At 44.9% G+C, this 27,994-nt stretch overlaps 1 protein-coding gene and 1 non-coding gene across 2 annotated transcripts in view; one reads left to right on the top strand and one right to left on the bottom strand.

The window, feature by feature from the left end:
* Positions 1-5,270: 5,270 nt before the first annotated feature.
* The window catches only part of LOC126101277 (ras-like protein family member 10B), a 73,098-nt gene continuing 50,374 nt past the window's right edge, over positions 5,271-27,994 (bottom strand). Inside the window, exons 4-5 of the mRNA XM_049911959.1 lie at positions 24,168-24,314; positions 5,271-5,480 (exon numbers count right to left, since the gene is read on the bottom strand). Of these exons, the coding sequence (XP_049767916.1) occupies positions 5,271-5,480; positions 24,168-24,314 (357 nt within the window). The remainder of the gene's footprint in view (positions 5,481-24,167; positions 24,315-27,994) is intronic.
* Trnat-ugu (transfer RNA threonine (anticodon UGU)) lies at positions 23,037-23,110 on the top strand. Its single transcript has one exon. It is a non-coding gene; the product is annotated as a tRNA-Thr (tRNA).

Below are 27,994 nucleotides of genomic sequence, written 5' to 3'. Positions count from 1 at the left end.
TCATTAACCAGTCGCAGACATCGTAATCACTGGTCTTTCACTTCATTCAGTTTTCCCGCATTTTGTGTTCGTACATTTCACGTTTCCGTCCTCAGGCCGTTGTAGTGATATTTCGCTTGGTTATGACCTGAGAAGTCTTTACCTCGCCTGTCAGATCTTGAGTTAGATCCATGATCAGTACTTAATTCCTCGTTAAGTCAACTTCCAAGTTTGGATTCTATTTGGAATATCCTTAAGTTCCTTAATGTAGTGGTTTGCCATTGTTTTCTTTATTCTGTGACGTTGATCAAGGTTCAATGGTTCATCCGCCTGTAGGGGAGATTTATCACCCCAAGGACAAAAGAGTACCCTGGTCCAAATTCGCTCGTCCACCCTCGGATAACGCTGCTGGCGAAATTGGGGGTCACTTATACAGGTGGCCAATCGGTCTTCTTTTAGTGGGATTTTACGACAGGCAGAGGTTTCTGTGATTGAATTATCACCCGAAACCCACATGGGTGACATACAAAGTGCTGAATGTGTATTGTCAGGTTTCCTATCAGCTGCATGTACAAAATCCACAACACTTTTGACCGATATTTTCTTGCGTCTGCTGTAATAGCATTCGAATTTTTCCGAGTGATTACGGATAAACTTTACTCCACATTATTGTCTCTAGACGTATGGACTCACGGTATGTTGACAACAAAAGTTCTGTTGTGTGCATCTGACGCTCATTCCATAGATATTCCCACTCAGCGATAAAAGTCTAAGATTGTAATGTGTTACATATTAAACAGCCCTGATATTCAAACTCAGAGTTGTAATCATAGTTATCCAAATTCTCAATATTGTAAAAATTTAAGTGGAACAGTACAACTTTGTTGCGTAGCAATGCACATCGACCGTTTACAATTAGACGGGAGCTAACTTGATGTACATGCAATGAGGCATGACTTAACGATGACAGATGTGCTCGTGTGATTTCGCCGGTATCTGCAGCTGAACTGAGCGAGAGAATATTACAGTCATTATTATAACTTAAATCAGACCTTAATCATACGAAAAATAGGATAAAATTTTGTACAACAGTTTATAATGCGAGTAGCTAACCCCAATAAGAATTTCAGCATCTTTTGTAAAATACTTTTTAAGACACATAAAATTTTATAAAACACCGACTTTATAACTTTCATTAATAACTTAACTTCCTGACAAGTTAGTTATGACGGGTAAAAGTCAGTGAAGAACGCTGACTTGATATACATCTTTCAATAACTTATTAAAACACATCCTTTGGAATACAATTTTACGTAATAATTTTGTGTTTTGCTGAAATTATGAATTCTGTTAAACAGTTATTTCATTTGTTCTGTTGCTAGAGCGAATGAGAGAATAAATGTTGCTTATATGTGATGTATGAAGCAGTGTAATTGTAACGAAGTGTGTATGAACATGGGAATTTGCGTATGTGTTGCAATGATGAATCACTTAGGGAGGGGGAAATTGCGTATTGTAAAGAATCTAGTTTACGATACTCTGGAATCTTCAAACTTATTTCAGATCTTTTTTTCTGAAACATATTATGTGATAATTTTGTCTAAACTTCGGAACGAGACTGGCTCAGGGTCGGAATATACCGGGTTGGGTGGATCAATACTGAAAGCTGACTGATTGCGTTGGGATTCAGCCAACTAGAAGAAAGAGATTTGATGTGCCTTAGGACTGGGGGCTGTACTGCGAGCGTGAGTCGGGATGTGTCAGTCGATCGTGTCGCCATGAACTCTATACAAATTTATTAATTCCGATAAACCGCTAAATTTAGGATCTTGTGAGGTGTCAGAAAATTTACAAGTATAGACATAAATGACAATTACAAAAATTCTGATTTTTTTCTGTGCGAACTGTGATTTTATTTTCGAAGAACAAAATTCCAAGTGACGTGTCGTGCAATCCTAACCATTAGAACGGCGTTCATATTTTCGGTGTCACGTCAAGGTGGAAACCTTAGACTGGCTACTAAGAAGTGATTGCGCCGTAAGGATGAATGAATTAGTACAAACTGTGTTCAATTTCGTTGCTTTATATTGAAAACTTCAAAACATTACGACTTTTGTGGCATATAATTGTACTGAAGGTGACAGCATGTACCAGAGTTTATAGGCAACGACCTTTGCTTACATAGTAGCTTGGTTAGACTAGAAATTTCAGTTATTTTGCAGCGGCTAGATTTTTTTACAATTTTCTAGTCGAGAAACATTCTACGTCGCGCCGGAGTAAGCGTGTATGTTCAGGAGTCACCAAAAGCGAGTGATTTTTTTTTACTGAAGGATAGGAAATCGTACCACCACGACATTACCCGTGTTCTTCGTATGAAATATTACCAGTCAGTATTTTTCAGATTTCCTGTGTATTTTCCAACGCATCATGTACTTTTATTGTTTACTTGCTTCCAATGTATGTCGTTATCTGACATGAAGTGTTAAATGTTGCGAGGAATAAAAATATTCAAAGTTAATACAAAGTGAATTCACAGTATCACAGGCCAAAGTCTAAAGCCCTTCTCGGAAATAGGTTCCTGCTTACCAGTATTATTTCACACATTTCTGTTAAATTTTTCCAGGTTAATTTTCCTGGGAGTCTACTCCGTTGGAATGGTGCAGTAAATCAACTACATTACCTTTTTACCATGTTTGGTAGTCTGTTATCTTTTTTAGGCCATGGTTGTTGGCCTTTATACCTGTAACAATGTTTTTCCTAAGTGACACTGAGTCCTCTGTTTACTGGATTCTTGGTGTCGGTGCTTTGAGCTGCAGAATATGTACATATAATGATAAGTGTTGCTTATCGAATTATCAAGAAGCAGTCAGCTCTATTTCCATTTTACCGATTTTCATCTGCAATTTAACACAGCTCCTGATGACGATGGCATAAAGTGATTTGATATTTTTCGGTTGATTCTGGAACGCTCCCAAATCCCAATGGACACATTTTATGGTCAGTTGGACGTTGAGAATGACATTAAATCTGCCTCTTATTCACTGTGAACTTCAGAGAAAGGTTTGTGTTCCTGATATGGGGCCTAATCATCCTCACTCTTCCACTCAATATAACCGCTCCTTGTTCGATGCACATTCAGGACATCTAAATACTAGATTCCGCTCCAAATACGCAGTACGAGGTGATTAATAACAAGTATGCTGACTCCATTAGGCATCAAGGAATCGAAGTTAAATGTATGCTTTGGAGTAAACGTAGGCATTTTGGGCGTCTCTCCATATTCCAGTATCTTCATATGTGAGCCTTATGTGCGTGGGTAGCACATTTCGTACTTTCATCTAGTACATATTTCTAATTATAGTAATGAAGAGTACAACTGAGATGTTCAGCACTCATTATATCCGCCTAGTCATTACATAATTAGCTCAATATTCGATGTATAATTCAGATAGTTGTAGGGATGAATATTTCCTGCAACCCGAGGGAGATGATTGCTGTGCTCCGTAGTTCCATTCAGTGTTTGAAAGTAAGGTATTTGGTGTTATTTATATTTACGGTAGTTATCAAATAACCTATGTTCTTTATAATACAGTCGAAGTAGATGACTTTCGATCCCCTGATTTTGATGGCTGTCCTGCATTCTACCTCCATGCTATGGAAGTTAATTTGCTTGCTCGCAGAGAACATAATTTGGGATGCTCGGTGCTACCTCTATTGCGATAGTCATTAAGGTAATTCACTGCTCCAAATCACAAGTACTGTTAGTCATAATGACTCATACAGTTTGGAAATTATATGGTACTGCAAACAGTACTTAATGTAGGGACAGCCATGAGAGTAATCGAATGAAGGTGGGTGCGTTTCTTATTGCTGTCCTCTGGACTTCAAGTGTGGACAGTGTTGATAACCTGTTAGGGTATATACTGATTTTTGTCACGAACCTCAGAAAACTAGCATCTAATGCATTTCTAAATTTTCCCGAAGTGTGCTACCGTGCGAGGAATTTTATGGCCCAGACATACTTATTTGTACGCATAGGGGACCTCACCTGTGCGGAGCACTTCAGCCATGGCTTCGCTTCTGCAGCATTGAGGCACGGGTTCTTCTCAATAGGAGGAAATTTAGCTGATGGAAACCTGTACTCAGGGATTTAATCGTACTGCAAACCGTTGCGTTATTGGGACAATCGTTAGAGTAATTTCAGCGCTCAAAACCCCAAATATTTCTAGTCATATCGGGCCATACACCTGGAAAATTGCATGGCACTAGACACATTTCTTAGAAACAGCGACGAGACGGCCTAGTACACTACGGTCGTATTTGAGTTTAGCAGTCATATCTACACTCAGAATTCTGGAATTTCTTGACTTCTATACAGTATATATTACCTGTTAGTGTACGTTCTGCTGTCGTCATGGACATCAGATATGGACACAAGAAATTACGTACGCTTGCACCATTCATGCATGAATTTATATTTGTGTGTGTATGGGACTGACACCTGACTATGAAGACCAGAGTCAATGCTTCGCTGTAGGTGCAGTGGGGCACAAGTTTACTTATTCAGATGACATTTAGTCAGTCGAACTCTGTCCTCAAGGGTTTATCCTTGTTATGACCCATTGCTTTAACAGGATAGTAATTAGAGTCATTCCAACACACAAAAGTTTAAGTGGTTTCGGTCGTATTCTCTCATATATCTCGGAGAAATATGGAACTACGTATATTGCTCGTTGTAGGGGCAGACACAAAATGAGTCCAATGAATCCGGGTACATTGGTTTTGGCTGTCCACTGTGCTCGGTTTGGACTATTGTGACGTATCAAGCTGAGGATGTGCGGAATATCTTCACTTCTGGACAGTGTTAATACCGTGTTAGTGTATAAACTGCTATGTGACAAATTTCAGAAATGTACTGCTACATGAGGAATTTTAAGGGTCTGCACGAGTGATCCATCAGATGCATATGTACATGTCAAAAGCTCGTATCTGATCTGGAAAGACTCGAACGACTGCACAGGATATTCATTACGGTCATTCCAGTGCTCGAACTACAAATGGTTAAAGTAGTGTCGTCTCACGTATCTGGGGAACTGTACGGTATTGCGCACAGTTCTCAAATAGGCCTAGAGCCACGGGAAAAGCCCAGCGAACCAGGATGCTGTGCAATGGGCTGGTGTTCGGCCCGGCACGACGTAACGGAATTTTCTACATGTGGGGTGAGAGCGTCCTCAGGGACTCGGCCGCACTGCGACCCGCGGCGGCCGGCGCTGCCCGGCGGGTCCCCGGCGTCACAGGATGCTGCACTTGTTGCGGTCGAGCGCGCCGTGGAAGTTGTCCATCATGGGCGAGGTGGCGTCCTTGGCGGAGTGCAGGGCGGCGTCGACGGCGCGCGTCACCTCCTTGAAGACGGCGACGACGCGCCAGTTGTACTTGGCGCTGCACTCGACGTAGGCGCACTTCCAGTGCTTGCGCACCAGCGTCACGATGTCGCGGCGCCGCTCGCGCTGCTGCTGCTCCAGCGCGGCCGCCGCCGCCGCCGCGGCCGCCGCCGACGCCGCCCCCGAGCCGCTGCCGGACGCACCGCCGTAGCCGCTGCCTGCGGTACAGAGAGCGGCCGTCACCTCAGAGAGCCCAAAACGCCCTGTGTCGCGCGATATTACACTACTGGCCACTAAAATTGCTATACGAAGAAGAAATGCAGATGATAAACGGGTATTCATTGGACAAATATATTATACTAGAACTGACATGTGATTACATCTTTACGCAATTTGGGTGAATAGATCTTGAGAAAACAGTACCCAGAACAACCACCTATGGCCGTAATTACGGCCTCGATACGCCTGGGCATTGAGTCAAACAGAGCCTGGATGACGTGTACAGGTACAGCTGCCCATGCAGCTTCAATACGATACCGCAGTTCATCAAGAGTAGTGACTGGCATATTGTGACGAGACAGTTGCTCGGCCACCGTTGACCATACGTTTTCAATTGTTGCGAGATCTGGAGAATCTGCTGGCCAGGGCAGCAGTCGAACATTTTCTGTATCCAGAAAGGCCCGTACAGGACCTGCAACATGCGGTCGTGCAGTATCCTGCTGAAATGTAGGGTTTCGCAGGGATCGAATGAAGTGTAGAGCCACGGGTCGTAACATATCTGAAATGTAACGTCCGCTGTTCAAAGTGCCGGCAATGCGAACAAGAGGTGACCGAGACGTATAACCAATGGCACATATATTGTACACATCTTTTCCTCCTCATCTATCTCTTCCAACTCCTCTCTCAGTCCATGACCTCCTAGGCTATTCTCTCTTTGCATCTCCTTTCATTCTCATGGTCCATCTCATCCTGCCCTATCACTCCATCCATCTCCTCCTTAGCCCTCTCTCTGTTCATCTTCTTCCTCCCTCTCTTTGACCATCTTCCTCTTCCTCCTCTCTACGTCCACTCCACCTTCCTCCTATCTCTTCCTACCCCCTCTCTCTGTACATCTCATCCTCCCCCCTCTCTTTCCTTCTCCCCATCCCCCCACTCACTGTCCATTTCCTCCTCTCCCTCTCTCTGTTTAGGTTGTTGTGCATCGCAGCCTAGATGTCATTCATTGCCAAACTTTACACCCCACCCTCGACCACCAAACATACCAATAAGGTAGCGAGTTAATGTTGCAATATCCTCCAATTCTGAGCTATGTTTAAAATTTCAAGTCTCCAACTCATTGCGAAGTTAATTTAAATTTGTACCAAACAGGCAGAGAAGATAGGACATAATAAAAACGTGGTAAACTGAATATTTGTTTGTCTGTTCGTCTTCTCTTCGTTCCTATACGCTTCGCCTGATTATGACAAAACTTTGTTGAGGGGCTGTGCTCACACCCACAAAGATTTCTGTTGAAATAACAAACCATCTACCACTTATAGAAATGAGACTGAAAAGGGGATGACACAAAGGTTAACTCAGGGATCTCAGGATCAATTTCAATCATATTTTGTCTGTACATATTTACTATTTGTTTAAAAGTGCTATTCGGATGATATACCCCAGCCATCCTAAAGAGTGGGGATGTGGGTGAGAGGATGTGATATATACAAATATTCGATAACAACCGATAATAGCATCAAATCCATAGTTTCTGGGTCTCTAGACTTACTGGTGACAGGCACAATGACGTTTCACCCCTATACATGGGAAAGGCAGTGAAGTGCAAAGACTGTGACATATCAGCATATTTCTTTAACTCCTGAAGGAATTCCTGCAGAAATTGGCACTCATATCTCTTAAACTACTATTTTTGATGCAAATAAGTTGCTGACCCCTTTTCGTACATCATGCTGAAGGTTCATAAACACATATCTCTTGCTATCTCAAACAATATACTGTGACAATAAGACAACCCCAGCATCCCAATGGCTGAGGGTTTCGGATGAGAAGGGGTGACAAATGGCGCAAACTCAGGAACGCTTGGAGCGATTTCAATCAAGTTTGATATACACATATCTCATTATGTGTATAAATGTACTGCAGGAGTAAGATGCCACTACTATCGCTAGGGGTGGAATGAGAAGGGGTGACTGGTAGAAACTTTGGGAAACGACCTTTTACTGTTTCTTTCCTGGCATTTGTCAGCAGCTCGTGGTCTTGCGCTGAATCTCAATCAAGATGCCCCGAGTTCGATTCCTAGACTGATTGAAGATTTTCTATACTTTTGACTTGATTTGTGTGTTTATGTATGCGTGTGTGTGTGTGTGTGTGTGTGTGTGCGCGCGCGCGCGCGCGTGTGTGTGTGTGTGTTTGTGTATTTTCATTATCGCAAGAGGTGGCCGAACTCCTCAAAAGGGGACTACCGTCCTAATAAGCCTTTTCCTGCAATTTGTTGACCTGTAGTACTTTAAAAATATGAAGCGCCATCCAATCCATATCTTATCTCCGTTGTTCAGGGCATCAGCCACATCATGAGAATGAGCAGTGCAACGAATCAATACTTTTGCCACATTGAGCTCGTGGAGTCTGACATGTATGTGCCACCTATCCTTGTTGGAAGCTGTCTTCTCCCGCATTGGAAAAGGCTGGAGGTCACAGTGTGGATCAGTACCGACCGTTCACCATGCTTAACAGGGATTATAAGATCTTAGCCCAACTGATGGCGACATGGCTCAAGATGGTGTTCTCTCATAAGATTTCCCTATATCCCACATGCCTTGGAATAAACAGCAACATACAACCAGCGCTCAGCGACTATAGAGATGTGATCGAACTGGCCACTGCCTGTCGACTGAGAGTGGCTATAGTCTCTATTAACTTTGATCAAGCTTTTTACTGGATTAATTATGACTTCATAACATTGGTCATGCACTGCACTGCAGTGTTTTTATTAAGATCATCATGCGGCTACTATGGGGTATGGTTAGGAGTGATAATGTACGGCCGGGGTGTGGATCCCATACTGATTATGAGCACGGTTATCCAAGGTTTCCCCTATCAATGGTCTTCTTCCCTGCAGCGCTTAAACGGCTCATGAACGGGCTGTGGCGAACGCTCAGTGGCAGAAAGCTGAGGGTAACACCACCTGTCGAGTTCGTGCTGACGACCTACTGTTCCTCCTGCGATCAGCGGAGGAGGTACGAAGGTCCCTCGACTGGATCACGGAGTAAGGAGTCGTGGCGGGCAGCGTTCTGAATATCGCGAAAGTGGGGTTAATGCCCATTGGGCAAGGACTGGATGAGATCTTTGGTCCATTATGAGTGGTGGAAACGTTAAGGAACCTGGGAATTCCATTCATCCCTGATCTAAGGTGGACGGCGACGGCGAGTTATAGGCGCCTGCTCCTGATGATTCACGTTCGGGTGTGAGATAATTCCTTATGAGTCCTAGACAAGACACAACAAACATAATATGTCAACGGATGTCATGTGTCGTGATTGCCACATATTGCGCAGATCTTTCCACTGTCAATGGGAATTGCGGATCGCCTACTGGTGCGGATATTTTGTCAGATACAGTGTAATACTGAAGACTCGTTGTGCCACTCAGCACTTGGGACGGTGACCTTGGCCTTACGAACGTCCACGTTAAAAGCATTGGCCCTGTCCATGCGGGTGATATTCAGAATACTTCACTGTCGGACGCATACAATAACATTGGCACTGATTGACGAACTACCATGATGCAACGCTCTTACGTGCCGCCTGCTGCAGTCGGTAACATCTCGTCGATACTTACTCACGTTGCTCCGGAGAATTGACAATGCGAGATATTTATCGAATCTTAATGTGCTATCATTACAGGAACGTGATGGACTGGCGATACCCGATAGGAACTGGGTCCACACTTCAGCGTTTTGTGCACCTCCCGTACTTGATATCAGCGGCTCGGTCCTTATGGTACTGTTGGCACTGACAATTCGCAATTTTTCACAAATACAACTTTTATTGATGTAAGTTCACAAGGTTGATGACAGAACAACAAACGAAAGGTAACAATAACGATGCCAGTAAAAGTCTCCTAATTGAGGCAATGAAAGTTCATTTCTGATTTTCCACAAAGGTACGTGGTAGCACACACACATTAGTAACAGTCCAATTCAGAGACGAATACGTAATCTTCAAAGGTCGCAGTACACGAGGTCGGCATCTGGCGTCAATTGAACTTCGGGGCTGGTTCTAACCCCTAAATAGCTGTCTCCAGCCAATCAGGTTTTGGCATAGTGATACTTCCTGCAGGCCGTGGCTCGAGCTCCCCCCTGCAGGAAGTAGTGTTCGGAATGTCTGTTTCCATTATCTTGTATGTACAGGGAGTTTCAAAAATGAGCGGTATATTTGAAACGGCAATAAAAACTAAACGAGCAGCGATAGAAATACACCGTTTGTTGCAATATGCTTGGGACAACAGTACATTTTCAGGCAGACAAACTTTCGAAATTACAGTAGTTACAATTTTCAACAACAGATGGCGCTGCGGTCTGGGAAACTCTATAGTACGATATTTTCCACATATCCACCATGCGTAGCAATAATATGGCGTAGTCTCTGAATGAAATTACCCGAAACCTTTGACAACGTGTCTGGCGGAATGGCTTCACATGCAGACGAGATGTACTGCTTCAGCTGTTCAATTGTTTCTGGATTCTGGCTGTACACCTGGTCTTTCAAGTGTCCCCACAGAAAGAAGTCACAGGGGTTCATGTCTGGCAAATAGGGAGGCCAATCCACGCCGCCTCCTGTATGTTTCGGATAGCCCAAAGCAATCACACGATCATCGAAATATTCATTCAGGAAATTAAAGACGTCGGCCGTGCGATGTGGCCGGGCACCATCTTGCATAAACCACGAGGTGTTCGCAGTGTCGTCTAAGGCAGTTTGTACCGCCACAAATTCACGAAGAATGTCCAGATAGCGTGATGCAGTAATCGTTTCGGATCTGAAAAATGGGCCAATGATTCCTTTGGAAGAAATGGCGGCCCAGACCAGTACTTTTTGAGGATGCAGGGACGATGGGACTGCAACATGGGGCTTTTCGGTTCCCCATATGCGCCAGTTCTGTTTATTGACGAAGCCGTCCAGGTAAAACTAAGCTTCGTCAGTAAACCAAATGCTGCCCACATGCATATCGCCGTCATAAATCCTGTGCACTATATCGTTAGCGAATGTCTCTCGTGCAGCAATGGTAGCGGCGCTGAGGGGTTGCCGCGTTTGAATTTTGTTTGGATAGAGGTGTAAACTCTGGCGCATGAGACGATACGTGGACGTTGGCGTCATTTGGACTGCAGCTGCAACACGGCGAACGGAAACCCGAGGCCGCTGTTGGATCACCTGCTGCACTAGCTGCGCGTTGCCCTGTGTGGTTGCCGTACGCGGTCGCCCTACCTTTCCAGCACGTTCATCCGTCACGTTCCCAGTCCGTTGAAATTTTTCAAACAGATCCTTTTTTGTATCGCTTTTCGGTCCTTTGGTTACATTAAACCTCCGTTGAAAACTTCGTCTTGTTGCAACAACACTGTGTTCTAGGCGGTGGAATTCCAACACCAGAAAAATCCTCTGTTCTAAGGAATAAACCATGTTGTCTACAGCACACTTGCATGTTGTGAACAGCACACGCTTACAGCAGAAAGACGACGTACAGAATGGCGCACCCACAGACTGCGTTGTCTTCTATATCTTTCACATCACTTGCAGCGCCATCTGTTGTTGAAAATTGTAACTACTGTAATTTCGAAAGTTTGTCCGCCTGAAAATGTACTGTTGTCCCAAGCATATTGCAACAAACGGTGTATTTCTATCGCTGCTCGTTTAGTTTTTATTGCCGTTTCAAATATACCGGTCATTTTTGAAACACCCTGTAAATAGCCGGTTTTTACCATGGCGCTTTTGGTACGCCTTGGGCATAGACAACCTCGTCCTCTGTGGTGTAATATGGGTAGCCAGCCCTCAGGGGCTACCGTGGCTCCGGTATAACAGGTACGTACTAATTAATCACAAGTATATGAAAGGAGCCAGACTACAGGTAATAAACATGGTTGTTTCAACCCTTTGCACATGTTGGGGTTGATGGACACGGATGAACGCAGTTTAGTGTGTGGAAAGGCGATGGAAGTGTGGACTCCGACACATCATATCACTGCCTTTCTTAGCTGTGCCACAGAGATCACACTGGCGATAGTTCTTCACCCAGATGTGACTTACTTCCAGTGTGTTCAGATGGATCGCAGGGATGACGGTGAGTTTCATATACGACGACAGTGTAATTGACGTTCTGCGAGTTCGGATGTACTTAGACGAACAACACGAGAAGGTACAACGCTGAACGAAATATGGAAAACATTATGCCAATTCCTTAAGAAGATTATTCACGGATGCTTCTAACAGTTGGGGTGTCCCTGACGTGAGAAGTTTTACTGCGTAGTCAGTTTCGATTGGATACAAGAATGGATCATTGTGGACGGTGGATTATGAGAAGAGGATTGGTCCCTCCTCTGTTCGAGAGTTGGAGGTTCGGATGTTCTTATTTGGAATAATGTTACAAGTCAGTTATTTTGATTTACTGTGGGAGTGTTCGGATCATCTCAACAGGACTATGTTCACAAATGGTTCAAATGGCTCTGAGGACTATGGGGCTCAACATCTGAGGTCATCAGTCCCCTAGAACTTAGAACTACTTAAACCTAACTAACCTAAGGACATCACACACATCCATGCCCGGGGTAGGATTCGAACCTGCGACCGTAGCGGTTGCGCGGTTCCAGACTGAAGCGCCTAGAACCGCTCGGCCATACCGGCCGGCAAGAGCCTCACAAACTGACCAAGTTAATAACACATTGGTACACCTTTGGCCCTTACACAAGTAGTTGTTCGGTTTGGCATTGATTGATATAGTTGTTAGGTGTCCTCCTGACGGAGGGTGTTAGATCGTGGCGTTAGATCGTCAAAATCCCGAGCTCGTTCGAGGTCCCTGTCCTTTATGTTCCAAATGTTATAAACTGGGGAGAGATGTGCAAGCAGTAGAAACTCCTGCCATGTGCTGGCGGACATTATCTTGCTGAAATGAAAGCCCAGGATTGATTGCCACGAAGGGGAAAAAAACCATGGTATAGAATATTACCGACATACTGCTGCGTTGTAAGGGTACCACAGATGACAACCAAAGGAGTCTTGCTATGAAATGAAATGGGAGCCCACACAATCACTCCTGGTTGTTGGGCAGTATGCCAGGCGATAGCAAGATTGGTGTCCCACCGCTGTTCGGATCATCTCCAGACAGTACTTCGCTGATCATCAGGGCTCACTTCGAAGCGGGACTCATCAATGAAGACAATTACACTCCAGTCAATGAGATTTCAGGCCGAAGACGTGCCTGGAGAATCCCCAGAGACTATCCCCCGCGTCAGCCTGACTGCATCCTGATAACCAGGAATGATGGTCTTGCAAGCCATTTATTTTCATAGCAGTATCCCTTTGGATGTCATCCGCAGTACCTTTACAGCACAACGGTAAGTCGACGACATCCTACGCCTAGTTTTGCTGCCCTTCATGGCAAGCTACCCTGGGTTTACATTTCAGCAAGACAATGCCCGCCCGCACACGGCGAGAGTTTCAATTGCTTGTTTTTGTACTTGCCAAACACTATCTTGGTCAGAAAAGATCTCTCCCCAGTTTAGAGCATTATAGGCCGGGACCTCTGACGAGCTCGGTATTTTGACGATCTAAGGCGCCAGTTCGACAGAATGTGCACGATATCCCTCGGAGACATTCAACAACTCTATCAATCAATGCCAAGCTGAAAAATTACTTGCATAAGGGCCAGAGTTGGACCAACGCATTATTGACTTTCTTAGTTTGTGAAGCTCTTTCTATTGAATGTATCAACGAATTTTTCTAAAACTGTAACCACTTGTTTCTCTGTACATGTATTCCACGTTTACCGATTTCCGTCCCATTCGTATAATTCCTCCGTGGTGGCTGTTTATTATTATTATTATTATTGGATTGTGTATCGTCAGGTTATTGCTGTTGAGTGGCGTAGCGGGGTGCAGGCAGGGAGATGTTTTCATGATATTGTTTGGATGACTATATTGCAGAAATTACGAACTGGAACGAGCCTCGCTGCATCCCGATGTACAGAGAGAACTACAGTGTCTGGTAAGGAGACGAACGAGCAGTGACGGCAGGGCTCAGTCTGACCGTCAAAGAATCTCATAACGCCATTCCTTAATAATGAAAAAAAAAAAGATCAAACTAATGTCCATTGCTCAGTATTCGTGAACGACTTAACCGCCAGGCCAAGGCTGCTATAACGGTTATTTGGCTTGTAACAGTACTCAGTAGAATTTAGTTAGGGAATATTATGGTCCTTTATATATCAATAATATTCTCAGAATATACACTGTCGAAAGAGAAGCAACACCCACAAGGACAAGGTCATTTTATTAACAAGTGATGTGACAAGTAATTCGTTAATGTGGGAGCATACGATTAAGTTCAGATCAAATTAAAAATATATGTCACAGTAAAAGGAGCCCAAAAAGTCGCGCCGTCCGTGGTGGCCGAGTGGTTCTAGGCGCTACAGTCTGGAACCGCGCGACCGCTACGGTCGCAGGTTCGAATCCTGCCTCGGGCATGGATGTGTGTGGTGTCCTTGGGTTAGTTAGGTTTAAGTAGTTCTAAGTTCTAGGGGACTGATGACCCCAGAACTTAAGTCCCATAGTGCTCAGAGCCATTTGAACGAAACAGTCGCATCTATACACAGTCTACTATACTCTGGCGGCAACGCAGGCTTCATTCTTAGGTGCAAACTAACATAAACGTGCCGAGTGACATCCTGTAATAAACTGTCCCAGGCATGTTGCACCCTTTGTTGCAGTTCAGCATAGGATCTTTCCGGGTCTGTACGACGAATAAGCTCTCCCTTCACTATGTCCCATATGTGTTCAATTGGCGAGAGAATAGGTGCCGTTGTTGGCCAGGAGACATGTTGTACACCAAGAAGAGCACGTTGCGTCGCAGTTGCCGTATGTAGACGTGCACTGTTCTGCTGAAAAAGCACATCATCTCAGTGTCGAAAAAATGCCGTTAGCACAGAGATAACAGACTGTGAAATGTAGCGGGCACTGGCTACTTCAGCCAGCAGAAACATTAAATGCAACCGCGAGCTGTAACTGATAGCTCCCCAACGCCACGAAGGCTGGGATGGAGCCTGCGCATCGTGGGCGAATGCACTCTACGACAGGCAGCTCAGTAGGCCTGCGCTGTACACACGCACAGGCCCCGATCTAGCGGGGGACAAACCGGGGTATCGGCCCCGGGAGGTAATTTCAGGGGGAGCCAAATTCATGTTCTTGAAGGAAAATAACTTTTTTCACAATGCGCACGTTGCTCTATCAATTATTCATATCATTTTGAAACGCATCTCCGTTAGTTTCTGAGCATTTTTGAATACATTATAAGTTGATTTCTGAACGAAACGTAAGTTGATTTATAAATACGTGCATATTGTACGCGATGTCTCTGCCAGGGGAATCACCGTCGCATCAAGAAATAAAGAACTTTACCGCAGACGAAAGGAGACGGGGCTATATGATCTGAGCCGAATAAACCCGAACGGGTGAATACCAATAGCTGTTTGTGTGGTAGATTGGGTGTGCGAATAACAAGCGTTGTTATACACTACTGGTCATTAAAATTGCTACACCAAGAAGCAATGGAGATGATAAACGGGCATTCATTGGACAAATATATTATTCTAGAACTGATATGTGATTACATTTTCACGCAATTTGGGTGCATAAATCTTGAGAAAACAATACCCAGAACAACTACCTCTGGCCCTAATAACGGCATTGATACGCCTGGGCATTGAGTCAAACAGAGCTTGGATGGCGTGTACAGGTACAGCTGCCCATGCAGAATACCACAGTTCACCAAGAGTGGTGACTGGCGTATTGTGACCAGCCAGTTGCTCGGCCACCATTGACCAGACGTTTTCAATTGGTGAGAGATCTGGAGAATGTGCTGACCAGGGCAGCAGTCGAACATTTACTGTATCCAGAAAGGCCGGTACAGGACCTGCAACATGCGGTCGTGCATTATCCTGCTGAAATGTAGGGTTTCGCGGGGATCGAATGAAGGGTAGGGCTACGGGTCGTAACACATCTGAAATGTAACGTCCAGTGTTCAAAGTGCCGTCAATGCGAACAAGAGGTGACCGAGACGTGTAATCAATGGCACCCCATACCATCACGCCGGGTGATACGCCAGTATGGCGATGACGAATACACGCTTCCAATATGTGTTCACCGCGATGTCGCCAAACACGGATGCGACTGTCATGATGCTGTAAACAGAACCTCTATTCATCCGAAAAAATGAAGTTTTGCCATTCGTGCACCCAGGTTCGTCGTTGAGTATACCATCGCAGGCGCTCCTGTCCGTGATGCAGTGTCAAGGGTAACCGCAGCCATGGTCTCCGAGCTGATAGACCATGCTGCTGCAAACGTCGTCGAACTGTTCGTGCAGATGGTTGTTGTCTTGCAAACGTCCCCATCTGTTGACTCAGTGATCGAGACGTTGCTGCGCGATCCGTTACAGCCATGCGGATAAGATGCCTGTCATCTCGACTGCTAGTGAACCCACCGATTCCATATTCTGCTAACAGTCATTGGATCTCGACCAACGCGAGCAGCAATGTCGCGATACGATAAACCGCAATAGCGATAGGGTACAATCCGACCTTTATCAAAGTCGGAAACGTGATAGTACGCGTTCCTCCTCCTTACACGAGGCATCACAACAACGTTTCACCAGGCAACGCGGGTCAACTACTGTTTGTGTATGAGAAATGGGTTGGAAACTTTCCTCACGTCAGCATGTTGTAGGTGTCGCCACTGGCGCCAACCTTGTGTGAATGCTGTGAAAAGCTAATCATTTGCATATCACAGCATCTTCTTCCTGTAGGTTAAATTTCGCCTCTGTAGCACGTCATCTTTGTGGTGTAGCAATTTTAATGTCCAGTAGTGTAATTATTAGCGATATCCATAGATTCAGACTACCATATTGGAAATAAACGACTAACAGGAATAACAGGTAGGAAAGATTACATAATGTCTTGTCAGTGTATCCAAGAAAATGAAATTTCGACAAAATTTTTTTTTGCCAAATCGCTAAACTACTAAGGACCAGTTCTACAGTCACCGGTTAGCAACCGTATAAGTTCTGTTCTCGGAATAGCGTCGAAAACGCGTTGTAAGAACATCCAATAACACCTAACAGCACAATAAACGGGGGATAACTGAACCGGTGATTCTGGAGGGTTTAAAGAAGTTATTTGCAGAATAAGATTTGACAATGGCAGGAATAGTTGCAGAATTAGTGATGACAAGATTGTTTGTTAGAACAAGAAAGTAGAAGAAACGGGAACATCACACTAATTATGTGGAAGAATATGACGAGTCCAAATTTATATAAAAATTTCGTACTGCTACTGCTTTCCGATCTCAGCTTGAGAAAATGGAGCACATGAATGAAATGTGAAACTATTTCTCAATGTAACAACTTTTGCTTGCAATAGGTCTAATAGCCATTTGATATTGGTACTTCGTGAAGTATATTCTGCCGTGTTATTTATGTAAATGAGGTAGATAAAAATGACCATTTGTGCCAAAACAGTCTTGCTTATTTGGCATGTGTTACAATTTCTGAAGTATTACAGAGACCTATTTCGTTTCATTTAGCAGACAGTGAAGTAAGAATAATGAAATCGAGAAACCAGTGTTCGATACTATTCGTATTAACAGCTTTTTCAGTATTAGTCAACGACATTTTGATTTTTTATGTAGCAGAACGTTTGAAGAACTTTGATGAGGTAATAGACTCTTTCGCAGAAAGGAAAACACGCCGTGTAAAGCTGTAGCAAGATTAGAGAGAAAAAAATACTGGGACTCAAGGATTGACGGAATTTGTACTGTCTCTTGTTTTTACTGGTTTCATGTTTCCTACATTCAGTTATATGTCATGCAAAAGAGAAAGTAATTAGCTAATAGGCAATAAAGAGTGCAAATTTTCTGAAGAGTCCTTGTTCTCCCGGTCACAAATAATCTCACCCAGTTCTCATTATGAGTTTTTTAAGGGGGGGGGGGGGGGGTAGGATGTAAAACCGACCGACTAGGAGTAGGAGAGGCACCACAGGTCATTTCAATTTCCACTGTTCTGAACGTAGGCTCAATGGCTTCCATTACAAAATATACATGTTTGAATTCCAAAGAGCGAAATACAGTGAGTGCGATAGAAGAATGCTGTGTGAAGATGCATGGCAATGCAATTTGGCAAACCTAAGACCAAATAACATGTCTTACATTTCCTCAAACATATATGTTTCGTATATCAAAATCTTGAGAAAGATGTGCGCTAGAAAATGGACATTTTTTTTGAAAATTCTATTTTTTAAAATTTTTGACGTCCTATCTCAAATGATTGAGTGAGGGGGTGGGGTGGGGGGGGCGCCACCATCAAGTTTTTGCCCCGGTTCGTAAATATCATCGATCTGGTGACGCACGTGTACGTCCATCACTCGCATACGAACAGAACCTACTCCGATCACTGAAGACGACAGAACGCAATTGCGCTCACCAGTCGACTCCTTCGCGACACCAGAGCAGCCATGCATGGCGGTGTAGTGGTGTCAGCTGTAGCATGGCCCGAGGCATACGTAATCTTAGTCCTACTGTTATCCTCGTTGGCACGACAGGGGCAGTATGTGCCCCGGCTAAAAGCTGTCAATACATTCATTCGGCTTCCTGTAGGTCCAGAATACAAATGGTTCAAATGGCTCTGAGCACTACGGGACTTAGCTGGCCGGAGTGGCCGTGCGGTTCTAGGCGCTACAGTCTGGAACCGAGCGACCGCTACGGTCGCAGGTTCGAATCCTGCCTCGGGCATGGATGTGTGTGATGTCCTTAGGTTAGTTAGGTTTAATGACCTCAGAAGTTAAGTCGCATAGTGCTCAGAGCCATTTGAATTTTTGAACTATAGGACTTAACATCTGAGGTCATCAGTCCCCTAGAACTTAGAACTACTAAAACCTAACTAACCTAAGAACATCACACACATCCATGCCCGAGGCAGGATTCGAACCTACGACTGTAGCGGTCGCTCGGTTCCAGACTGTAGCGCCTAGAACCGGTCGGCCACCACGGCCGGCTCCAGAATTCAGCCCCGGTCAAATGGGTCAATCTGTTGAACAGAAATATGTACTCGCCGATGAGGTGTCGTTGTACCCTAGAATGAGTATTGCGAACAATGTTCACGTCTAAGCTCGGAACAATTACTACCTGCAGAGTCAAAACAGAGGGCGCACATATAGGTTTCGTGAGCTCCATTTGACCGCAAATGACCGTGACGTATGAATAACTAACATTAGAACCCCTCAGTATACACATATTACACGCTGGTGCCACTGTACACAATTTTAACTTAATAGCACACGTAGTTAGATGAGAACATTTGTATTGGGGAGATAATAAGTGTTAATCATTGCATATTCTTAGGGGATTTCCATTTAGGCCCCTTCCGGTGACGCTTGCACTTGGATGGACTTACTAACACCGGTTATAATATTCGCCTACAAATAGACAGACCGTCACAATCGCAGGCAGGAATGCCACACGACGTTTAATCCATACATACGAGCAGATATATAGTAAAAATAGATGTTCCACACCTTCTCCTAAGCCACTGGCCGATTTCAAATAAATTCGGTACACATACGGTTTACTGTCAGGCAACAATCGCTGTGGGGGTAAGAATCACCTGCCTATCATAGTTAAGTAGATATGACGATATAAACAATGAGCTGCGTGAAAAACTGCCGCCTTATGCATGATGTTTAAACGTACTTCTTCTGTGCTGCTAACTTTATTTGCAGTAAATTTCACAGGTACTATCCACATATGCCACGAAATGCACCTGCAAACTATATCATTCTACCACACATACTTCAGGATATACACTGAAACTTCAAAGAAATTGGTATTGGCATGCGTATTAAAATACAGAGATATGTAAACAGGCAGAGCGATGGGACACAGAATCTCCGAGGTAGCGATGAACTGGGGATTTTCCCGTATTATCATTTCACGTGTTTTCCATGAGTATCAGGAATCCAGTAAAACATCAAATCTGCGACATCGCTGCAGCCGGGAAAAGATCCTGTAAGAACGGGACCAACGACGAATGAAGAGAATCGTCGAACATAACAGAAGTGAAAGCCTCCCACAAATTGCTGCAGATTTCAGTGCTGGGCCATCAAGTGTCAACGTCCGAACCAGTCAACGAAACATAATCGAAAAGGGGTTTTGCGGCTGAAGACCGACTCGTGTACCCTTGATGCCGACACGACACAAAGCTTTATTCTTCACCCGGGCCGGTCGACAACGACATTGGACTGTTGATGACTTGAAACATGTTGACCGGTCGGACGAGTCTCGTTTCAAATTGTATTGAACGAATGGACGTGTACGTATATGGAGACAAGCACATGAATCCGTGGTCCCTGCATGTCAGCAGGGGCTAGTGGAGGCTCTGTAATGGTGTCGAGCGTGTGCAGTTGGCGTGATGTGGGATCCCTGATACATCTAGATACGACGCTGAAAGGTGTGACGTACATAAGCATCTTGGCTTATCGTCTGCATCCATTCATGTCTACTGTGCATTCCGACAGACTTGCGGAATTCCAGCAGGACAATGCGACGCCCCACAGGTCCAGAATTGCTACAGTGTGCCTCCAGGAACACTCTTCTGAGTTTAAACACTTCCGTTGGCCACCAAACTCCCCAGCCATGAACATTATTAACATTATTGAGCATATCTGGGATGCCTTGCAATGTGCTGTTCGGAAGAGATCTCACCCCCTCGTACTCTTACGGATTTATGAACAGCCCTGCAGGTTTCATGGGGTCAATTCCCTCCAGCACTACTTCAGATAATAGTCGTTTCCACGCCACGTCCCACACCATCACAGAGCCTCCACCAGCTTGAACAGTCTCCTGTTGACATGCAGTGTCGATGGATTCATGAAGTTGTCTTCATACCCGTACACGTCCATCCGCTCGATACAATTTGAAACGAGACTCGTCCGATCAGACACCCTGTTTCCAGTCATCAACAGTCCAATGTCGGTGTTGACGGGCCCAACGAGGCGTAAAGCTTTGTGTCATGCAGTCATCAAGGGTACACAAGTTGACCTCCTGGCTTCGAAAGCGCATATGGATGATGATTCGTTGAGTAGTTCGTACACCGACATTAGTTGGTGGCCCAGTATTGCAATCTGCAAGCAGTTTGCGGAAGGGTTGCACTTCTGTCACTTTGAACCATTTTCTACAGTCGTCATTGGTCCCGTTCCTGTAGGATCTTTTTCCGGCTATAGCGATGTCGACCGACATTAGTTGGTGGCCCAGCGTTGCAATCTGCAAGCAGTTTGCGGAAGGGTTGCACTTCTGTCACTTTGAACCATTTTCTACAGTCGTCATTGGTCCCGTTCCTGCAGGATCTTTTTCCGGCTATAGCGATGTCGACCGACATTAGTTGGTGGCCCAGTATTGCAATCTGCAAGCAGTTTGCGGAAGGGTTGCACTTCTGTCACTTTGAACCATTTTCTACAGTCGTCATTGGTCCCGCTCCTGCAGGATCTTTTTCCGGCTATAGCGATGTCGGAGATTTGATGTTTTAATGGATTCGTGATACTCACGGTAGATTTTTGAAATGGTCGTACAGGAAAATCCCCACTTTGTCGCCATCTCTGAGATGCTGTGTCCTGTCGCTCATGCGCCGAGTATAACTCCACCTTCAAACTCATTGAAATCCTGATCACTTGCCATTTAGCAACAATAACCGATCTAACAACCGCGCCAGACAGTTGTTGCGCTATATAGGCGTTGCCGACCGTAGCGCCGTATTCTGCCTGTTTACATATCTTTGTAGTTGAATACGCATGCTATACCAGTTTCTTCGGCGCTTCAGTGTAATATAAAGGAAGAAGTGTTTCGAAGTATCTTTAATGCACCAGTTGCAACAAATACGAGGGTCACTACAAAAGAAATTCACACTATTTTTTATAAATTACATCTTTTATTCTACATGTTTGAAAGTTTTACAGTGTGTAGAGACATTCTTTAGGAAAAATATTTTCATTTCTCCACATAATTTCCATCCATCTCAACTGCCTTACTCCATCTTGGAACCAGCACCTGTATACCCGCACGGTAAAATTCTGGACCTATCTGTTGGAGCCACTGTTTGGCAGTGTGCACAAGGGAGTCATCATCTTCAGACCTTGTTCCACGAAGAGAGTCTTTCAGTTTCACAAAGAGAGGATAGTCACATGAAGCCAGGTCAGGAATGTAAGGCGGGTGTTTCAGTGTTGTCCATCCGAGTTTTGTGATCGCTTCCATGGATTTTTGACTGACATGTGGCCGTGCATTGTCGTGCAACAGCAAAACATCCTGCTTTTGCCGATGTGGTCGAACACGACCCAGTCGAGTTTGAAGTTTCTTCAGTGTCGTCACATATGCATCGGAATTTGTGGTGGTTCCACGTTACATGATGTCCACAAGCAAGAGTCCTTCGGAATCGAAAAACACTGTAGCCATAACTTTTCCAGCAGAAAGTGTGGTTTTGAATTTTTTTCCTTGGGTGAATTTGCATGATGCCACTCCATTGATTGCCTCTTCGTCTCTGGTGAAAAATGATGGAGCCACGTTTCATCACTTGTCACAATTCTTCCAAGAAATTCATCTCCATCATTCTCGTTCTGTTCCAAAAGTTCGCTGTATACCGTTTTTCTTGTTTTTTTCTGAGCCACTGTCAACATCATAGGAACCCACCTGGCACAAACCTTTTTTAACGCCAACACTTTGAGTATTGTGCATACACCTCCTTCCCCTATCCCAACGTAGCGTGACAATTCGTTCACTGTGATGCGTCTGTCAGCAGTCACATGTTCGTTAACTCTCTGCACATGAGTGAATGGGCAAATGTCTACAAGGTACATTACATATGCAGAATTGTGGACATTTGGGAATGTGAGTCTCACGGGAAGCGTGCAAGGGATAAGTCCCTGCAGTCGCGCTATTCATCTGTGTCCTCGGTGGCTCAGATGAATAGAGCGTCTGCCATGTAAGCAGGAAATCCCGGATTCGAGTGCCGGTCGGGGCACACATTTTCAGCCGTTCACATCGAGGTATACCAACTACACCTGTCGGCAGCTGAGGGTTTCAGTTAGACATCATTTATTCCAGGGAAAAGCTGCACGGTCATCAACAGTATTCTGTTCTTTCGAGAACAGTTACTGTCTTCATATATATCGTTAAAGGCTGCCCAGCCATTGACCTTCGTCTGTGCGAATGCGCACAGGTTGCCCCAACTCTTACGGGAATCGCCAAAGGGTGCGCGAGTAATGAGTGAATGGGCAAATGTCTATAAGGTACATTACATATGTAGAATTGTGGACAGTTGGGAATGTGAGTCTCACGGGAAGCGTGCAAGGGATAAGTCCCTGCAGTCGCGCTATTCATCTGTGTCCTCGGTGGCTCAGATGGATAGAGCGTCTGCCATGTAAGCAGGAGATCCCGGGTTCGAGTCCCGGTCGGGGCACACATTTTCAGCTGTCCACACCGAGGTATATCAACTACACCTGTCTGCAGCTGAGGGTTTCAGTTAGTCATCATTTATTCCAAGGAAAATCTGCACGGTCATCAACAGTATTCTGTTCTTTCGAGAACAGTTACTGTCTTCATATATCTCTGCACATTGTCTGGAGTGTGTGCAGTACGAGGCCTGCCGTTGCGAGGACAATCCTCAATATTGCAGTGCCCGCTTTCATCACGTAACCTGCTTGCCCACCGACTAACTGTACTGCGATCGACAGCAGCATCTCCATACACCTTTTTCAACCTCTTGAGGATGTTTCCCACTGTCTCGTTTTCACAGCATACGAATTCTATGACATTACGTTGCTTCTGACGAACGTCAAGTTCAAAATGGCTCTGAGCACTATGCGACTTAACTTCTGAGGTCATCAGTCGCCTAGAACTTAGAACTAATTAAACCTAACTAACCTAAGGACATCACACACATCCATGCCCGAGGCACGATTCGAACTTGCGACCGTAGCGGTCGCTCGGCTCCAGACTGTAGCGCCTAGAACCGCACGGCCACTATGGCCGGCGAACGTCAAGTGTAGCAGCCATCTTGAAGACATGCTGTGACGGCGCCACTCACGAGAACAGGTTGAACTAAGTTTGAAAACAAGCGGGAAGGATGTATCTACACACTGTAAAAATTTCACACATGCAGAATGAAAAATGCATTTTTTAAAAAAAATAGTGTGCATTTCTTTTGGTGTGACCCTCGTAGTATTTTTACTGGACACAAAATCTAATGCAAAAGCTATGAAACAAGGCCGTTTACCTAAAGGACTATGCAATCTAATGTAACTTGTTCCGTCTGTTCTCCACCAGCCAGTCACAGTACAGTAGATAAGGTGTGTCCGTGAGTAGACTCGATAGCACCGGAGGGAAGAATAAAGAATGTCCTCTAGTGGCTAGACTGCTCTACAGTGGTACCGACTGCGTGCCGTTCGAACGTTACGTGGTTGTGTGTTTCCAGAGGGAGGCGCACCTGAGCCGGGCGTGGGCGGCTGGGCGGCGGCGGCAGCGGCGGCGGCGTGCATCTGCAGCGCGTCCAGCTTGTTGCCGACGACGACGACTGGCACGTGGCGCATGTCGCGGCTCTCCCACATCTGGTCGCGCAGGCTGCGGATGTACTGGAACGAGTCCGTGTTGCACAGGTCGAACACCTGCAACAGCGCACCACACCACTCACACGGCGCTCTCTCATGTCCCCTCCACGTATTACATCTACCGAGACAGGTGCTTGCTTATTATACCCGTTGGTTACAATTAAAGTGCAGCAACTCACAGACGCCCAGTGTGGGCTGTAATTATCGTATGTAAACTAAACTTGGTAGATCTCCTAATCACTACTGGCCACTAAAATTGCTACACCAAGAAGAAATGCAGATGATAAACGCGTAATCATTGGACAAATATATTATACTAGAACTGACATGTGATTACATTTTCACGCAATTTGGGTGCATAGATCCTGAGAAATCAGTACCCAGAACAACCACCTCTGGCCGCAATAACGGCCTTAATACGCCTGGGCATTAAGTCAAACAGAGCTTGGATGGCGTGTACAGGTACAGCTGCCCATGCAGAATACCACAGTTCACCAAGAGTAGTGACTGGCGTGTTGTGACCAGCCAGTTGCTCGGCCACCATTGACCAGACGTTTTCAATTGGTGAGAGATCTGGAGAATGTGCTGACCAGGGCAGCAGTCGAACATTTACTGTATCCAGAAAGGCCCGTACAGGACCTGCAACATTCGGTCGTGCATTATCCTGCTGAAATGTAGCGTTTCGCAGGGATCGAATGAAGGGTAGAGCCACGGGTCGTAACACATCTGAAATGTAACGTCCACTGTTCACAGTGCCGTAAATGTGAACAAGAGGTGGCAGAGACGAGTAACCAATGGCACCCCATACCATCACGCCGGTGATACGCCAGTATGGCGATGACGAATACACGCTTCCAATATGCGTTCACCGCGATGTCGTCAAACACGGATGCGACTGTCATGATGCTGTAAACAGAACCTGTATTCATCCGAAAAAATGACGTTTTGCCATTTGTGCACACAGGTTGGTCGTTGAGTACACCATCGCAGGCGCTCCTGTTTGTGATGCAGAGTCAAGGGTAACCGCAGCCACGGTCTCCGAGCTGATAGTCCATGCTGCAGCAGACGTCGTCGCACTGTTCGTGCAGATGGTTGTTGTCTTGCAAACGTCCCGATCTGTTGACTCAAGGATCGAGACGTGGCTGCACGATCCGTTACAGCCATGCGGATAAGATGGCTGTCATCTCGACAGCTAGTGATACGAGGCCGTTGGGATCCAGCACGGCGTTCCGTATTACCCTTCAGAACCCACCGATTCCATATTCTGCCAACAGTCATTCGATCTCGACCAACGCGAGCAGCAATGTAGCCTTCGATAAACCGCTATCGCGGTTGGCTACAATCCGACCTTTATCAAAGTCGGCGACGTGATGGTACGCATTTCCCCTCGTTACACGAGGCATCACAACAACGTTTCACCAGGCAACGCCGGTCAACTGCTGTTTGTGTATGAGAAATAGGTTGGAAAATTTCCTCATGTCAGCACGTTGTAGGTTTCGCCACTGGCGCGAACCTTGTGTGAATGCTCTGAAAAGCTAATCATTTGCATATCACAGCATCTTCTTCCTGTCGGTTAAATTTCGCCTCTGTAGCACGTCATCTTCGTGGTGTAGCAATTTTAATGGCTAGTAGTGTATTATTAAACTAATACATGCCAGAGGAGTACCTTTAATACTATAAAATTCCATTTTTCAAAGTAGAATGTTATAATCTACACAGTCAGAAAACTAGCAAGATTTTAGAAAATACCAGCATAGTATTGCTACATGTTCGGTCCCATCAGAAAAATACGAGCGATCTTATATTGCATTCTCAATAGCGAATTCTTTACGTAAGGTGAACTGAGCTATTATTAAATGAGATGTTGAGTATTTCGTTGTAAGCTATCTTCTGAAAAATATTTGACAACAATGAAAGCACGGTGATGAGTCGATAATTAGAGACCTGTTGCTTACTTTCACTTCATAAATGGGTGTTAGTACTGGATTTATCTTTGTTTGAAAGTTCATAATAAGAGCTTTGTTCCATTATTTTCTGGACTGTGGTTGGTATCTGTGTATTTGGGCCCTTTATTGTTGTAGTTGTATCAAAAACAAACATCACAGTTTTTGAAGAACAATGCTATTTGTTCGAAAACTGACGTGAGGCAGTAGCTATGAGAAAATTCAGGTTTAACCTTACAATAAAGTAAAAACAGCCGAATATAAGTGTGTGTAATGTGTTCTATACTCCCTGTATCCTAAATTTCAGAAAAGTGTTGAGACTTGTTTACTATTCGCTTAATTTGAAATTATTCAAAGTCGGTCAACAGTGCTATGAAAAGAGGCAAGATTTTTGGTGGCACCACCTCGTGTATAGCATAAACTACAATACAATGTAATTCTAAACGCGAACACTAGTTTGAGTACGAATCAGTCGTTCTGAACCCCGTAACAGTACTATTTCTTATTAATAGAGACCGTGTTAACTAAAGCTGTTTTCACTTCATTGTAAGGATCAACCTGTATTTTGAAAAGTAAAGTGCTTTCGATTCTACGTCTACATCTACATTTATACTCCGCAAGCCACCCAACAGTGTGTGGCGGAGGGCACTTTACGTACCACTGTCATTCCTTTCCTATTCCAGTCGCGTATGGTTCGCGGGAAGGACGACTGCCGGAAAGCCTCCATGCGCACTCGAATCTCTCTAATTTTAAATTTGTAATCTTGTCGGGAGGTATAAGTAGGGGGAAGCAATATATTCGATACCTCATCCAGAAACGCACCCTCTCGAAACCTGGACAACAAGCTACACCGCGATGCAGAGAGCCTCTCTTGCAGAGTCTGCCACTTGAGTTTGCTAAACATCTCCGTAACGCTACCACGTTTACTAAATGACCCTGTGACGAACCTCGCCGCTCTTCTTTGGATCTTCTCTATCTCCTCTGTCAACTCGACATGGCACGGATCCCACACTCATCAGCAACACTCAGGTATAGGTTGAACGAGTGCTTTTTAAGCCACCTCCTTTGTTGATGGACTACATTTTCTAAGGACTCTCCCAATGAATCTCAACCTGGCACCCGCCTTACCAACAATTAATTTTATATGATCATTCCACTTCAAATCATTCCGTACGCATACTCCCAGATATTTTACCGAAGTAACTGCTACCAGTGTTTGTTCCGCTATCATATAAGCATACAATAAAGGATCCTTCTTTCTATGTATTCGCAATACATTACATTTGTTTATGTTAATGGTCAGTTGCCACTCGCTGCACCAAGTGTCCATCCGCTGCAAATCTTCCTGTATTCGCTGCAATTTTCTAATGCTGCAACTTCTCTTTATACTACAGCATCTACATCTACATCTACATCCATACTCCGCAAGCCACCTGACGGTGTGTGGCGGAGGGTACCTTGAGTACCTCCATCGGTTCTCCCTTCTATTCCAGTCTCGTATTGTTCGTGGAAAGGAGGATTGTCGGTATGCCCCTGTGTTGGCTCTAATCTCTCTGATTTCATCTTCATGGTCTCTTCGCTAGATATACGTAGGAGGGAGCAATATACTGCTTGACTCCTGGGTGAAGGTATGTTCTCGAAACTTCAACAAAAGCCCGTACCGAGCTACTGAGCGTCTCTCCTGCAGAGTCTTCCACTGGAGTTTCTCTATCGCTTTCGCGATTACTAAATGATCCTGTAACGAAGCGCGCTGCTTTCCGTTGGGTCTTTTGTATCTCTTCTATCGCCCCTATT

The sequence above is a fragment of the Schistocerca cancellata genome, chromosome 9 (assembly GCF_023864275.1).
Source record: "Schistocerca cancellata isolate TAMUIC-IGC-003103 chromosome 9, iqSchCanc2.1, whole genome shotgun sequence".
Classification (NCBI taxonomy): domain Eukaryota; kingdom Metazoa; phylum Arthropoda; class Insecta; order Orthoptera; family Acrididae; genus Schistocerca; species Schistocerca cancellata.
The sequence above is the reverse complement of the archived record's forward strand: the minus strand, read 5'-3'. Positions and strand labels throughout refer to the sequence as shown.